This window comes from Macrosteles quadrilineatus, unplaced genomic scaffold (assembly GCF_028750875.1).
Source record: "Macrosteles quadrilineatus isolate MER2022 unplaced genomic scaffold, UCM_ALF_1.0 Scaffold_1__1_contigs__length_201487025, whole genome shotgun sequence".
Lineage (NCBI taxonomy): Eukaryota > Metazoa > Arthropoda > Insecta > Hemiptera > Cicadellidae > Macrosteles > Macrosteles quadrilineatus.
The window spans coordinates 145,083,679-145,100,330 of record NW_026542594.1 but is presented as its reverse complement, the minus strand read 5'-3'; the positions used below and the strand labels follow the sequence as shown (position 1 = coordinate 145,100,330).

Here is a 16,652-nt window from a genome sequence, read left to right as displayed (position 1 = left end):
CTATCCTCTCACAAAATCCTAAAAAATCTAGGCCCTTGTGCTCTATGCTACACCCTTAAAGTATGTTAAAAACTTCGTCTCAAGACGTTTTAACTTTGTAAATCCATAATATTTTGGTGATTAATTTCAAACATACAATTACATATACATTGTGATTGTTGAGACTCAGCAGTAAAAAACCGGGTCACCAATCCTATTCCATTTACAATCTATTGAATATTGGTATTTTAGGCAGAATTATTTACAGAAGCTCCTTTAAGAAATGAAGAGTAACAATTCACTTTGTCCTTTGATTTTTTTAAATATTTACATATTTTACTCTGTACACTTTTACAATTGAAAGCTGGATAAAACAATAGACATCTATGTATTGGCTAACAAGTTCTCAGCTGCACATAAGAAGCCATTTATTAATGTTTATTTATACACATGAACACTCTCTGGGTAACATATTTAACTAGGTCTATTTGGAAATTCACAATCGACTATCAGTCTCTACTGAACAGGGTCTGGACCGTTCCCTTGCAAAAACATACAACAAATGTCAATAGCATGGGAAAATACAATAAACACATTATCAAATAACCACCTAATAATAAAAGTTTAGCTCTAAAATACTTGCATACATCTATTTAACATTATTAGATAAAAGTACTAATTGCATTTTTAGTTTAATTAATTTTTTTAAATGTGTTACAAATAGAAGCTAATTGTACAGGAAAAACTATAATCTTGCTAGAGTTGGCGAGTTTGCTAATTTGGGTTATTTATTAGGGGAAGTAATGGCTCACCATAAATTTGGGTCTTATTTCTTTACTTGTTTCTAATGGTTCATGTATACTTTGCAGAGAAGCAGTTTGGATCCTCCTCCTTTTCCATCCCTCTATGACATAATTCTAGTAATCTGTTCAACGGTTTCGGTTTGTCTATACAATACCTTCTAAAGATTGTTAGTGAGTAAGAGCTGGGCCGTGGAGAACAAGTAGTAAGGGCTGTGTCAAATCTTAGAAAGAATACTCTCTCTCGAATTGTAACCGGTGCAACCAGCTAGGTATTGGACTTTGTGTTGCAGCTGTAAAAATCAGCTGGAGCTGTTATAAAGGACATCAATTTTTAACATTATTTCATCATCTGTCCATCATCTTTATTATTTACATCAATGCAGTTAAGTGCAATACTTCATGAAAATTTAATAGAACAACACATTGGAAAAACTATAAAAATAAAAAAAATTATTATTGCTTATTTATTTTGATTGTATTATTATATAGGATAATTATTTGTGAGTAGAGTAGTGCAGAGAGTCAATATTCTATTGTACTTAATTTAAAAAAAAAACAGAAAATAGTAATCTAGCTGTAATTAGCTGTGTTGCAACATTTATTATTATGTATTGTATTTAGTTTTGTTGTATAACTGTCTTAAAATCCATATTTTTTAGCCCCTGAGCTGATCTTGGGACTAAATCAATAAATAGAGTTACCTTCGTCAATCAGCTCATAGTAGTATTACATTGTTACGGCCGTTTCAGCATCTTCGTGCCATCATCAGACGTTCAGCCTTAGTGGCGTCGTTAATATATAAAAACACAAACTGTCACACGCGACGTACACATACATAAATATAAACAGGGGTTTTTAACTAAACAGGCCTGTTGATTACACATATCCACACTCGAGCAAGTAGCTGACTGGAGTCATTCTTGCGGTGTCGTGTCAGCGGCGGCATTATCATTTGTACTTTGCCCTCTTGGTCTTGAATCCTTCCTCTGATTTAAAATACTATTGAAAATTACGTGTGATTTGAATTGTAGTTTGTCATTTAAAATAAGTTTGCTGTTGTCATTTTTTTATATGTGCTTTGCTTTGTAAATTTCAAATTCTTCCAGGGTGTCCAATTTATTGCCTTTTGTACATGTGTGAAGGATTTCCAAACCAGTGTTGAGGTCATTTAGGTTGTGATTATTGTCCCATCAGATGTTGGGCAAATTTTGACTTTTGTTTTTCAGCTTTCGGTTTCGGATGATGCTTCTTATATCCAGTTTTAAGTGCTCCCCATTTTTTCCTACACATAAACACTAGGACAACTACCACATTTCATTATGTATACCCCTGACCTGTCACCCTTATCAATAACCTAGTTGTCCTAGTATTTATATAGGGAAAACGTAACACATTTTTAAAACTAGATATAATGAGCATCATCTGAAACCGAAAGCTGACAAACAAAAGTCCACATTTGCCCAACATCTGATGGACAATAATCACAACCTAAATGACCTCAACACTAGTTTGGAAATCCTTCACACATGTACAAAAGGCAATAAATTGGACACCCTGGAAGAATTTGAAATTTACAAAGCACATATAAAAAATGACAACAGCAAACTTATTTTAAATGACAAACTACAATTCAAATCCTACATAATTTTCAATAGTATTTTAAATCTGAGGAAGGATTCAAGACCAAGAGGGCAAAGTACAAATGATAATGCCGCCTCTGACACGACACCGCAAGAATGACTCCAGTCAGCTACTTGCTCGAGTGTGGATATGTGTAATCAACAGGCCTGTTAAGTTAAAAACCCCCGTTTATATTTATATATGTGTACGTCGCATGTGACAGTTTGTGTTTTTGTATATTAACGACGCCACTAAGGCTGAACGTCTAATAATGATGGCACGAAGATGCTGAAACGACCGTAACAATGTAATACTACTATGAGCTGATTGACGAAGATATCTCTATTTATTGATTTAGTAACTGTCTTACAAAACCATATACTAATATAATATACGTGCACCAATAATAATTGTCCATGGAAAATAAATAACTTTAAAGCACAAATGAATCTAACAAGGTAATTAAATATTAAGTGTTACCTTAAGATTTGCAATAAGAGTGTTTACAGGCTGTCTGATTACTACAGAGCTTGAGATTTTCAGTGCAGTTTTTACCTAATACTGTCTGTGTTAGTATGTGGCTCAGTTTTTTGTACACATTCTCCACGACCCTAAGTAGTAATATATTGTAAAATTAGGATTATCATTTTTTATATTTATAACTCCATATCCTTTTTAACTTACCATTTAGAAACTTGCCTTAAAAATTGTCTATTAATTGTTTTTTATATTACTGTAAATAAAAAATTTGCTAAGTAAAACAATTAATTCTAATTTATTATATAATAGAATAATTGGTTAAAACTTGTATATTATAATAAATAAAGAGTAAAAAGTACATTTCAAACCAACCCATTCATGACGATTTACGTTTGTAGCCCGTCACAGCATTTCACCATGAGATAGTCCTATTGCTTCTTTTTTATTGGTATAGAGGAGGACACAGATTTTTATTTTTATGTTTTTATTATGATTAAATATGGGCATAATCATGTTGAAATACATATAGGCCTATGATAAAAGTCGTAAAAGGACATAACCTAAAAAATATCTTAACAGAGAAATAAAAAAAAAATCCAGCGTCAATTCAAATTAAATATTTCCTTAATGGATGTTTAGCCCAGCCAATAAATGCAATAAAATAACACCGTTTTTCACAACTAAATGGTGGAAAGCTGGATTTTTTTATATGTGATAGAACCTTATGAGAGGTGTATTTTCCCAAAAGTCCCCACTTCTACCCCTTGAGCTTCCCCCCCCCCCACCCCCTCCAAACTTAGAAATTGCAGTGTTTCACGTAATTGATCATAAGTAGAATACTGTGTAAACTATGGTGTTGCAATTTGTTTTGTTTTATTTATGGTTAGTTTTACTACAACTTTTAGATTTATAACATTTTTATAAAACCAGTACTTAAGGAGATATAAAATTTAAACTTCGTTAAAAGCTTTGTTTCAGAGTTACAATTTTGTCTTTCACTGTATATTTAAAAAAATAGAAATAATACGCAAGAATGGTTCAATCAAAAGTGTTAGTACGTTTATAAAGGTTTACAAATATATTTTTAGTTAGATATCTAGGTGAACTGGTGAAGAGCTGGGCGTCGGCAAAGCGAGCGCGTGCGGGCTAGTTGAACACCTCTGCGCCACGTCGTCACATCTAGCCCAGTCAACAAACGCACAAACTGCCTTTTTTTGTAGCTAAATCGTGGAAAGTTGGTTTTGTTATATGTGATAGAACCACTTAAGACGTGTATTTTCGAAAAGTTGCCTATTCTCCGCCTTGAGCCCCACCCCCTCCGAACCTGGAAATTGCAGACGTTAACTTTATTGGATATAATTCAAATTCTATGCATGCTATTGTATTGAAATTTTATTTGTATTATTTATAATTAGTTTATCTACAACTTTTGTACTAAAGGTATTGTTCTAAAATTATTTTCAAAAATATATAACATTTTAACTTTGATAATGTTTATGTTTTGGAGTACACAATTTTGTTTTGTCCTGTATATATATTCTTTCCAAATACATTTGCAAAATTTTTCAAACAAAAACATTAGTATGTTTCTTAAGGTTTATAAATATATATTTGGTTAGTCTTGTGAGCGAACTGATGTAGTGTGGGGCGTCGGCAAAGAGAGCGTTTGTAGGTTTCTTTAAAGCACCCGCGCAGCCCCGCCCGTCTATGCGTCGCACCCCAGTCGTAAAAGGAAAAGGGAAAAAGTGAAAAAGTTTACGTCGACCACTAATTCTTGATACAAACTGCGTCCTGTCATTGCTATGTCCCTCTCTTCAGCCTTCCCGATAACAAGGGTTAGATGTCTGCTCTACCATGAGTTGTAGACCTGTGTTAAACTAAATCACGAACCACGTAGGATACTGTCGTTAATATTTATAAGCTATTTTTAATCATGGTGAGAAATACAAATTAAGACTATCTGTTTTTTTAATTAGTGGACATTTTAAAACACTTAATGAGTGCCTTCTTCTTTATTAGCGATGTTAAAGGTTTGCATAATGTCTACCACAAACCAATAAATAACTATTATATTGACTCATTTTTAAGATAACATGAAAACAATCAAATATTAGAGAACAGAACTTCACCAAGGTTGACAGTATAAAGTCTCTATAAATGATTTGTAATACAGTACAGCCAATTTTACAGAAAAAAAATTTGATTGACACATCTACACAATATGTTAAGAAAGGACATTTGCATAATCTGCCTGTATTACGAAATAGTCTTGTCTGTTTGTATGGGGACACAAATATAGTTTTTTAATTACTTATTTAATTATGATAACTTTTGGATATACACCTTATTGCACTAATTTTATGAAAAACAAATCAAAGAAAATACGTCTATATAACACTTAAAACAAAACAAGACTGTAAATATACATAAAAGATGATAAGTGGTGGTAGATTTCAATTGTACACTCCATCAGACCCAATAGGTGAATTGGGTCATCATTGGGTTCAGTATGTTTCTTACCCAGCTTTATGTATGAAATATATGTATCCTATATTATTTTCAAAAGGTGTATCCGTTGACATAAAAAAATTAAATAAATTATTACTTCAACTGAGAAACAAGTTAAAACTAACAATAAATTTAAGAAATGTACAAATGTTTAGGTTTCATCTTAGTAGTATTGTTTTGCAGTTTACTGTTTAGATCTTTACTGACCGCTTGATTTGTTCCGCTTGTGTATTTGACTGGGGATACAAATATTTACCCACTTCTAGAAACTACCCATAAAATTCCAAAAACTCGCATTTTCTAATTTAAACCCCTCAAAATTTCTATTCCCCCCCCCTTGTTCTTATGGGGAATAACATTGAAAGTTACCAACATTCGTATGCTCATGTGAACCGTTTAGAAACGTGCTAGAGACTTGCAGTCTTTGGCGTTTTCCGCCAGTCAGTACAAATCTTGCGATACAAAGTGGGTCCTATTGGTGGTAGATAATGTAAAGCACTTAAGCAAGAGTATGTTTATATTGACTTTAACAGTATTTATTAGGCCTAGTGTTGTATAACTCTATCCAACTTTCGTTGGTCAAAGATGAAGATGAAGAAATGAAGTAGTAAGTAGGTAGATAATAATTTACCTAAACCAAAACTGGCAATAGTGGCAATAAAAAAATAGTACTTATGATTGGGTTCCATCTAAATAATAATTGTTTTTGCAGTTCACGGTTTAGCTTGTAAACAGATTGTTTTGGTAGTAAGGTGCAAAGTACAAAGACTTAGGATTTGTATCAAACAGTTGAGAACTTAGCGGTGCCAGTGCTTATGACTGGGGCGCGACGAATCGACGGGCGGTGCTGCGCGGATGCTTTAAAGAAGCCTACACACGCTCTCTTTGTCGACGCCCCACACTACATCAGTTCGTTCACAAGACTAACCAAATATATATTTATAAACCTTAAGAAACATACTAAAGTTTTTGTTTGAAAAATTGTGCGTATTTTATTTGGAAAGAATATATATATATATAGGGCAAAACAAAATTGTGTACTGAAAAACATAAACATTATCAAAGTTAAAATGTTATGTCCCTTTAAAAATAGTTTTTAGAACGATATCTTGAGTACAAAAGTTGTAGATAAACTAATAATAAATAATACAAACCAAATTTCAATACAATAGCATGCATAATATTTGAAATATAATTTGAATTATATCCAATAAAGTTAACGTTTGCAATTTCCAGGTTTGGAGGGGATAGGGAGAAAGCTCAAGGCGGAGAAAAGGCAACTTTTCAAAAATACACTTCTTAAGTGATTATATCACATATAACAAATCCAGCTTTCCGCGATTTAGCTGTGAAAAAGGCAGTTTTGTGCGTTAATTGACAAGGCTAGATGTGATGACGTAGCGCAGAGTTGTTCAACTAGCGCGCACACGCTCTCTTTGCTGAAGCCCAGCTCTTCACCAGTTCACCTAGATGACTAACTAGTAATATATTTGTAAACCTTGAAAAACATACTACAACTTTTGATTGAACTATTCTTGCGTATTATTTCTATTTAAATATATATATATATAGAAAAACAAAATTGTGTACTCCGAAACAAAGCTTGTAACGAAGTTAAATTTTATATCTTCCTAAGTACTGGTTTTAGAGAGATATTATAAATACAAAAGTTGTAGTACAACTAACCAGAAATAAAACAAAACCAATTTCAACACTATAGCTTACATAGTCTCCTACTTATGATCAATTACGTGAAACACTACAATTTCTAGGTTTCGAGGGGGGTGGGGGGAAAGCTCAAGGGGTAGAAGTGGGGACTTTTGGGAAAATACACCTCTCATAAGGTGTTATCACATATAAAATATCCAGCTTTCCACCATTTAGTTGCGATAAAAAATATTTATTGACTGGGCTAGTTAGTGTTTTTAAAAAACATGTTTATTTTAAATTTTAAAAAATATTTTTGTATTGTATTATTAAATTTCAAAAGGGGCATAAATTTGTATCCTCATCCATTTTATTAAAGTTTAAAACCTGTTGATCTTTTTCAGCTGGAAGGACACAAAAACTTGGTGGAACAGTGTGTCCAGGGTTGTGGCACAGTGCAAGTCAACCTGCAGCTCAAGATGGAGGATGATGGCACAAAGAAGATCAACATCATTGATGTCCTCAAGCCTTCTGACTCCTACCTTCTGGCAACTGGAAATCCAGGTAAACACAGCTTACCACTGACTACTTCAGGCATCCTCTTTTTATAATGCTTGTTGAAGAAATGAATGAATGAAATAATATGTTTACTTTCCACATAATGTACAGAATGAACAAAAACATAGGTCTTTTTAATACATAAACAATTACAAATTATAAACTTAAACAAAAATAACATTTTCTGTAATACCTAATTTGATTTATTTTAAGAAAATCAGCAGACATAGGCAAGTGCTGTCTGTGCGTCTGCTGGGTTGCTATTGATAATTACTCTAGGGGGGAGATGATGCTGAATGTTATGGGGTTTTGATCACTTAAACTATGAGGTTAAAAAAAAAAATAACACTATTAGTCGAAAGTATTCATATGGTTTTCACTCCCTATAAAAAAATACTAACCCCGAGCTAACCTGTTCAGTTTGTATTTTATTAATGTATTTTGTTATTTATAATTATTTGTATTTTTGTAAGTTTCTCAGTTTGTATTTTACTAAAATATTTCCATAAACAAGACCTATTATTCCCCAATTTAAAATATTGGATTTAATGAGTGTTAAGGTTTGCTGCTACGGGGAAGTTAAAAAAAGGTTTTTTTACCAAACGGTAATAGTATAGGATGAAATAAATATATTTGTAAAATTTATTCAACATATATATCTTTAAACAAGTATAGGACAACAGTTTTCTTTTTCTCCATAAGAATAACATTGGAATCAAAATGTACAATTTTTTGGAATTTTCTCCATTACCTTTAATTGTACAACAAAACTTCAACATACCAAATTATTTGTTTTCTTAAGCTCTACACGGTGGTCTTAATGAAAGTTGGGCATCTCCATGTTTCACAGGGGCAAAAATTGAAAAAAACCTATTTTTAAACATTTTGAAACTCTATAATACCCTGTTTCCATGAACTCATTCGCCCTACGCCTTCATTCCAAATTTATTCAAACCTACTCTTACTCCTGTGGCCACACAAATCCCAAGTGATTTTTGGCCTCGCCAACAATGCGCCTCCACTGCAGCCTGTCCTCTGCTGCCTCAAAACTTTCTCCTAACCTCCTGCCTCACTTGGTCACTCCATCTTAATCTGGGCCGTCCCAGCGGCCGCCGTCCTTCTGGTTGCCCCATCCATACCCTTTTAATCATACTGTTAACAGATACTCTTCTATGTACGTATATAGAAAATTTATTCAAGATCGGACAAAAATTACTTGAATTATCGTGTTTATGGACACACGTGTGTGTATGTACATATATATTGTTAAGTTTGTATTTACACCAATGAAGGCTATTTTAAATGTTAATAAGTAAATTAATATACAAAAGTACCCTGAAATAATTTTATTACGAGGTGAAACCCATTGAAATTGACGGTTGATTTCAAGGCTTACGCTATTTCATCTAACTGCGATAAATAGAGTAAAATTCTCAAAAATTTTGAGCATTAAGCTTTGTTTAATGAGTAATAAATAAGTGTAAAAACTATAATAACCATTGTGTTCGTTACAAAAGATGGTTTATCATTCAATGAATTAAATATTTCCAGTACCGTACGTCATCAAAGTTATTTATTATCAGTATTTTAACTGGTTCCTCTTCTTTTGGAAGAACCTTTAAATAGTATTAATATCGTATTGGTGGATCTTTTGTTGTAAACACTCCTGCGATTTCATCAGTGCAATGCAGATTAAATCTATGCTTTTGTTGGAGAAAAAATATCTGTTTGTCGAGAAGGGGCGCTCTTACTTAAAGGGAGGTCCACTCTTAAGCTGTGTAAGTTTTATTTTTTTCCTTTGTCGCCCAAATTTTTATAGTGCATGTGGTGTGTGCAAATTTGGAAGAATGTCAAATTGATTTACCAAATTTACTAAAAAAACCAAATAGGCCTTCATGTTTTATATAGGTTAATATGCTACATAATGTATACTTAATCAAAATTGAATGGATAAAATACAAATTTGTTTTAGCTTTCAGTCCGGATATGCCAGAAGAAGAGACCACTCCACCTGTTGAGAAGGAAGACGACCCCTCTGAGCAAAACCTCATACGCTGGGTCATAGACCATGGTTTTAAATCTAGTCAACAGAAGTTGAACATCCCACAAGGTACTGACCCCCATAAACTCTTTAATACTGATATAATGCTTACCACCGATTCATCCAGGTATTACCTATACGGCGATATCTTGACGTCAGTATGTTATCAGCGATATCTTATCAGTCGTTTGCTAAGCTGAAGTGTGTGTTGTGAGAAGATTTTGGCTGCTAGATGGAGTAAAATGTATTCAAGCAACCAACTTTTTGAAACTATATGCTGTGAATTGTGATTTTCAAGAGAGAAAAAAATAGTGGAATGTGGCTAATTCAAAGTTATACAGTTCAAAATTGTCTTTAACGTTTATTTACACATCTTTACAGTGTGTTATAGATTTGGTATATATTTGTAACTTATTTTTAACCAACGCCGAACCATCCAAATCCGAAAATATCCGAATCCGAACCTCCCATTCTCCAAATCCGAACCTCCAAATCCGAATCCGAGCCTCTCAATATCCGATCCGATCCGAACCGAGCCTTGACCATCCAATCCGAAATGAAATTTTACTATCGGCACACCTCTAATTACAGATCCAACAGACTGGGATGTGTCACATGTGAGGCATTGGCTATTGTGGGCTGTCAGACAGTTTAACCTTACTGGCATCAAGTTGACAGATTGGAAGATATCTGGCCAACAGCTGTGTAGCCTCACTCTGGAAGATTTCAAGGCCAGAGTGCCCTACGACCCGTCAGATATCTTCTGGACTCATTTGGAGCTCTTGCGCAGGTGCAAATTTGTAGGTGAGTAGCGGTTTCTTCCTCTGTATGCTCAGAATGTATACAAACTTGGAAGAACCGGGAAAACCCTTGAATTTGAAGGGACCTGGAAAAAGCTGGGATTTCATAAGCGATTCCGGGATTTTAATTTTAGCCCCGCCCGGTAGAAGATGACAATCGCGTAAAATGTGTCTGCGAAGTTTGCACGATAGAAAAAGTCACGCATTTGACCTTATCCCTGAAGACTATGATGACGTTACCGTGACCGTGGAAGACAACGATGCCGTATACGTGGCTGCGGGAAATAATCATGACTTTGTCGTGATCGCAGACGACGTCAATGACATTTGCATGACCGCGGGAGTCAATGATAATGTCTATATGGTCGCAGAAGATTTTTTTTGTTTTTGGCGTGATCGGGAAAGACGATGATGACGTCCACACACGGCCGTAGGAAATGTTCATGATTTTGCTGCAATTCCTGATGACGACGATGGTGTTTCCATGACGGTGGGAGACGACAATGACATCCACACTGCTGCAGGAAATTGACGTTTCTGTGACCGCGGATGATTTTTGTGATTTGGCCTCAATTGCAGAAGACGAGGCTTTTGTTTCCGGGGTCGCGGGAGTCAATGATAATGTCTACACGGCCGCAGAATATTTTTGTGATTTTGCCGCGACCACGGATCACGATGATGACTTTTCCGTGACCGAAGGAGACAACATGTCAACATACCGCGGGAGAGGTCCAGGAATTTGCCGCGATCGCGGAAGACTGTGATGACGGTTACGTCACTGTGGGAGGTGATCAAAGAACCTTACACACAAAAAATATATCTTTAAAGGAAACAAATAATATGACTACCGATCCCAGAATTATATCAAAGTTTGATGATTATTTTATAAATAATATTAAGGATAACGTTTGTATTTTATGATAATATAGATTCCTTTGTAAACCGTGAAAACAAAAGTTTTAAAGAAGCATTTTACATTTAATATTGTAAGCCCAGAGGAGGTAGGAGGATAAGCTCGTAAAAATAAAGAGTGCCAAACATCACCTAAGCCAAATTCTAAGTCATCTCATCAACTTCTCATTTGTATCAGGAATGTTTCCAAATCAATGATAATTGGCAAAAGTTGTGCCTGTTCACAAAAAACATGACGAAAAACTGATAACAAACCATCCTCCTGTCTTTTTCTGCCTGTAATATAAAAAAATTATGAAACAATTGCGCAAAAACAATTAGCTGAATATCTTGAAAATACTAAACAACTCAATAATTTTAAAAATGACTTCAGGGCTGGAAAGTCTGTAGTAACAGCCGCGGTTTCTTTTATTGAATCTACAGGGTGTCCATAAAAAACGTTTCAGGACTTTGGGAAATGAATCCCCCTACTAAAAGGAAGAAAAAAGTTTATAAGAAGGTATATCCGAAAATGCATATTTACCCAGATATCCGCCATTTTGTTTTTTATACAAAAATATTTTTATCTGTGAAGTCTTTTATTCGATGATTATGAAATTTGGTACATGTTAAACATGTTAACACACATAAAACCTATAATAGAAAAAATAATAAAGTTGTTCCGATTGTAAATTTCAAAATGGCGGCCGTTTGAATTTTTCTAACTTAAATAACTCAAAAACGGCTAATTCTATGATGAAATTTTGAGGGTACTTTTTTTAGCATTTTTAATTTTCTATCAAACGATACCAAGATCAAAAAGATCAGACAAAAGATAACTGAAATATAACGTTTTTTGTGTAAAAATAAGGCAAAAATAAAGGGTTCCCCAACTAACTTAATCATTATCTTTTGATTAAAAAATTACAGTCATTATAATCATTATCTTTTGATTAAAAAATTACAGTCATTATGTCTATAAACAAATTTAATTAAATGGTTTGAATCGTATTCAGACAACCGACTTCAGTTTGTTGAAATAACTCATACATCAAATACCCTCGCTGCAGCAAACCTGCAGACTAAGCGAATTTCAACTTGTCTGATTACATTTTTACTAAAATATTTCCATAAATAAGACATATTTATTCCCAATTTAAATAACATTAGATTTAACGAATGCTTAGGTTTGCTGCTACGGGGAAGGTGAAAAGGGTTTTTTGACTAAACGTCAATAGTGTTTTAAGCTCTACAACAGAGGCGTTTTTTCTATGAATCGAATCGAAACATTTAAGTGGGAATAATTATAATGTTCACGTGGTAAACACTTATAAGAGAACCTGGAAAACCTCAAAAAACCTTGAATTTCACTTAAAAAATAGTATACACTCTGTATACTGCTTCTGTCAATAGAGTATGAATATGACCTAAATTTAAACCAAGATTTTTCCATCCCACTCCCACTGTATATTTCCTTGGGTTAGAATGGACCACAACATCCTGTGCTTGTCGTAAGAGGAGACAAAAAGTGGGAAGGGATCTCTTATCTTCATACCCTTTCATTCTAGGTAGAGGTTAATTTGAACAGCTGCCATATGACTCGGTTATTCTTTTGTCTTCGAATCTGCGGTACTGTATTTTACTAGCAAAGACCTTTAATTTTATATGCGTAATTTATCAACATATGCTTAAGATTTTCTTCTGACTCCTAGTGGGTGCCTCCCTGAGGAGGTAGTGTATCACAGAATAATGTGTTGAAATGATTTTTATGCCCAGTAACTTAGTACCAAATATTGTAGCTATCTGTACAATTTTTTTAAATATCAAACTGTCCTCTTTTCCACCCTGTACATAACTATTACAGTAATGTTATTCTTATTTTCTTCCTATCCTATTCTTGTATTTTAAATTGATTTTTATATTATACATCTTGATTTTGACTCCAGCCGTCATGCAAAATCCAGCGGAAGTCTTGATGCAATACGAGGCTGAAAAGAAAGAAAGAGAGAATAATTTGGCCAAGAACATAATGAGAAACAGAGATAAGAAGCTTAAACCACCTTCAATCACAGTGGATCCAGCAAACCAGCAAATGGCGTGTGGTAATTGGGGATCAGGTAACAGATCAGGTAAGAACCTAACTATAGCCTCCTCCAATACAAGGCTTCGGCGTTGGTGTCTGGTAACGTTGGAATGGCATACCTAATGCCATTAGAAATATCAAAAGTGTAAACATAAACATTGCCTATACGATCCATTATATAAATCAGTGCAACAGCTGATTCGGTTTGACGGGACAGTAAGGTTGCCACTTTTGTCTCGCCGAAGCCTTGTATTAGAGGAGGCTATGACACAAGAGCCAAAGGTATTAGGCACAAGATAAGATGTTTTTTATCTGTTAAGGTATGTGTTGCTTGGAGCGACAGATGTAACTGTCGCTCAGCAACTGTCGCGGGATGGTAGACTGTTTTGTTTGGAGCGACAACTTCTTCCTGGCGTCACCGAGACGTGGTACTGTCAGCGCACCTTACCTCAAAAGTGCACACTAAGTATAAATTCACTAAATAAATTTGATAAATTTGCTGAGTAAAAATTAACAATTGAGTATTCTTTAGTTATTTGTTATTTGAAACATTCCAAAATTGCCATGTCACAAGCCAAAATGTAATAAAAATACTCAGATCAGTGTTACAAACAATCTCCTCACAGAGTGAAAATTGTATTCTGTTGATTGTAAATGAAAAAAAAATTACCAATTACATGTTATACTCCATAAATATTTGAATATCATCTTACCACATTACTGTAATAATTGGCATTTTATATATTTAATATGACACACCTGACTTTTAAACCAATTTGATCAATAACCATTCATACAGAAAAATATATTTTGGATCACCTAAACAAAAATGTACTTAGAAGTCTTTAAAGTCTACAATCTAATTAATCTACTAATATATTAAAATAACTTGAAAAATAATAACATAATATCAAACTAACCTGGTCTTCCGACTTCACCAGCTATTGCCAGCCAGATGTTGTCCTTTATTCTTTGTTCTTTGTAGGAAATATTCTTTACTCATAGAGGGCGGGGTGTTTTGTCACTTCTTCTATTAATTGGTCGTCACCATCTGCACTAAAACTTAACTTTCATCCCAGACATTGTGTGGATAGCCGATGACACCATAGCGAAAATGAAAAGTTGTCAAAATAATGTATGTGTTCTATTTCTTATTTAGATAAAAATTAAAAGATCAAAAGAAACTAACTAAACTGTTTTTAATCAAGACACAAATACAAGACAATATTATTATGGAAAGTAAATAAAAACATATGGTTAAATAATAATTAAATAACCATAGAGGTTGAACAGTATGAAAACAATCAGAAAAGTAATTGTCGCTCCTGACTGGTCGTGGAGCAGTACCCCGCGAATGCAGTTCGCGGTTCTAGCAACAGTAGCGTCAAGCAAAACAGGACTATGCAAAACCCCCAAGAGCAGTGTCCCGCAACTGCCGCTCGGTGAGTCGCTCCAAGCAAAACGTACCTTTAGGAAGGTATGTTAGGAAGGTTTTTATGTCATATATTTCAGTAGATTGCTATAGTTAACTTACTGTGTAATAAATTAAATGTAACAAAAAGCTCCTATTCTTACTTCTGCCCCACTCAGCTTATTACACAGAGCGGCTGGAAGTAATGTTTTTAGCGAAATTCCCATATAGGGAATAAGCTATTACCGTGCTCTTTCTACCGTTATGGGGTAAAAATTTGGTTTTCCCATTTTTTACTCTAGAAACATGAAAGTTTACAATTTCTTTCCAAACCATTTTTAAGAGCTTAAAAAAACAAAATTACTCAGTATATTAAAGGGTTGTAATGACGAAATTTGATGCTACAATTTCATAATTTTTTCCAATACAAATACATATATTTTTAGTAATATATTATCAATAAGTTCATCAAGTCTGCAGCAGAGCTAATTTTTTTGTTTTATTTCATTTCACAGGTATTTTCTTCTATGTTGATTAATGCCACTGAAGATTTACTTTCTGGTCACACGATTTCAATTTGAAAAATATATTGATTTATATAAACAAAATTAAAAATAAAGCTGGGCTCAGTACAGATGTTGTCATGGGTTTTCAATAATTACTTTCTTCTAACGTCTTTTTTAACTTCTTCTTTTTCTTCTCTTCTCTTTTTCATCTGTTTCTTTTCTAACTTCTTTTTTAAAATTATTTTTTTGGTGTATGTAACCTTAAAAAAGAGTCATGCATTTTGCATTTGATATAAACAACAATTTCACAGGTCTTTTCTTTGTTGACTAATGCCACTGAAGATTTACTTTCTGGTCACTTGTTTTCAATTTGAAAAATATATTGGTTTATATAAACAAAAGTAAAACTAAAGATGTGCTCAATAGACATGTTGCCATGGGTTTTCAATAATTACTTTCTTCTAACCTCTTTTTACTTCGTCTTTTTCTTCTCCTCTCTTTTCTTCTCTTCTTCATCTTTTTCTTTTCTTACTACTTTTTTTAATTTTTTTTCTTGGTGTATGTAACCTTAAAAAAGAGTAATGCATTTTGCATTTGATATCAACAACAAGCGTAAAAAGGTTATTAAAAATAACAAGTATAACAAAAATAACAAACAGCAAGTAACAATTTGGATAATCAAAATGTAATGTTTTTTTTAATATAAGATTGGAATTAATTACGTTTTCTTACCTTGGCCGGAATGGAGCTAGCCGTGACCGGACTGAAATGGCCTGTTACTGAGACATCTTTGTACGGGTCTCTGCACCAAAGACGTAACAAGACATAGGCATATCAATAATTATTCTATGCATCAACTGTTAATGAAGGAAAAAGGAATGTAGCCTGAATATACATCAAAAGATTTTGTACCTTTTGTCAAATTCAATTTCAAGAATCAGGCTGCTTAATATCTAAAGAATCAATATTATATTATAATATTAGGAAAATGGTCAAGAGAAAATAGACAAAAACAATATAATTTTATTTGTACGACTTCTATGACAAAGTTATTGCGCCTAAAACCAATGTGCTCTTTAACAGGCTAAACCAACTGTCATTTCGGTGTAAACGTTCAAGCAAAAATAAAAACTTAGCTGAAAGAAAATTGCATTTCCCTAACCTAATATGTTAAAAAGTATATATACAATCATGTATATTGTAAGTGAGTAGGCCTACTCATTTACCAAATTATAAAAAACATCTTTTTCCTACAAGTTACTTTAAGTTGTCTGATTAGGACTGTTATGTACAATGATAGGGATCAGCTAGCTTACCTGGTAGAC

At 33.6% G+C, this 16,652-nt stretch overlaps 2 protein-coding genes across 3 annotated transcripts in view; one reads left to right on the top strand and one right to left on the bottom strand.

The window, feature by feature from the left end:
- LOC128986491 (adipocyte plasma membrane-associated protein Hemomucin-like) overlaps positions 1 to 16,652 on the bottom strand; it is a 438,949-nt gene that overhangs the window by 369,849 nt on the left and 52,448 nt on the right. The gene's annotated exons all lie outside the window — the stretch shown is intronic.
- The window catches only part of LOC128986472 (DNA-binding protein Ets97D), a 57,213-nt gene that overhangs the window by 21,889 nt on the left and 18,672 nt on the right, over positions 1 to 16,652 (top strand). Inside the window, exons 6-9 of one of the 2 annotated variants that reach the window (XM_054406866.1) lie at positions 7,442 to 7,601; positions 9,568 to 9,705; positions 10,228 to 10,440; positions 13,274 to 13,456. In XM_054406866.1, coding sequence (XP_054262841.1) covers positions 7,442 to 7,601; positions 9,568 to 9,705; positions 10,228 to 10,440; positions 13,274 to 13,456 — 694 coding nt within the window. The remainder of the gene's footprint in view (positions 1 to 7,441; positions 7,602 to 9,567; positions 9,706 to 10,227; positions 10,441 to 13,273; positions 13,457 to 16,652) is intronic. The other variant, XM_054406875.1, reaches the window with a different exon arrangement.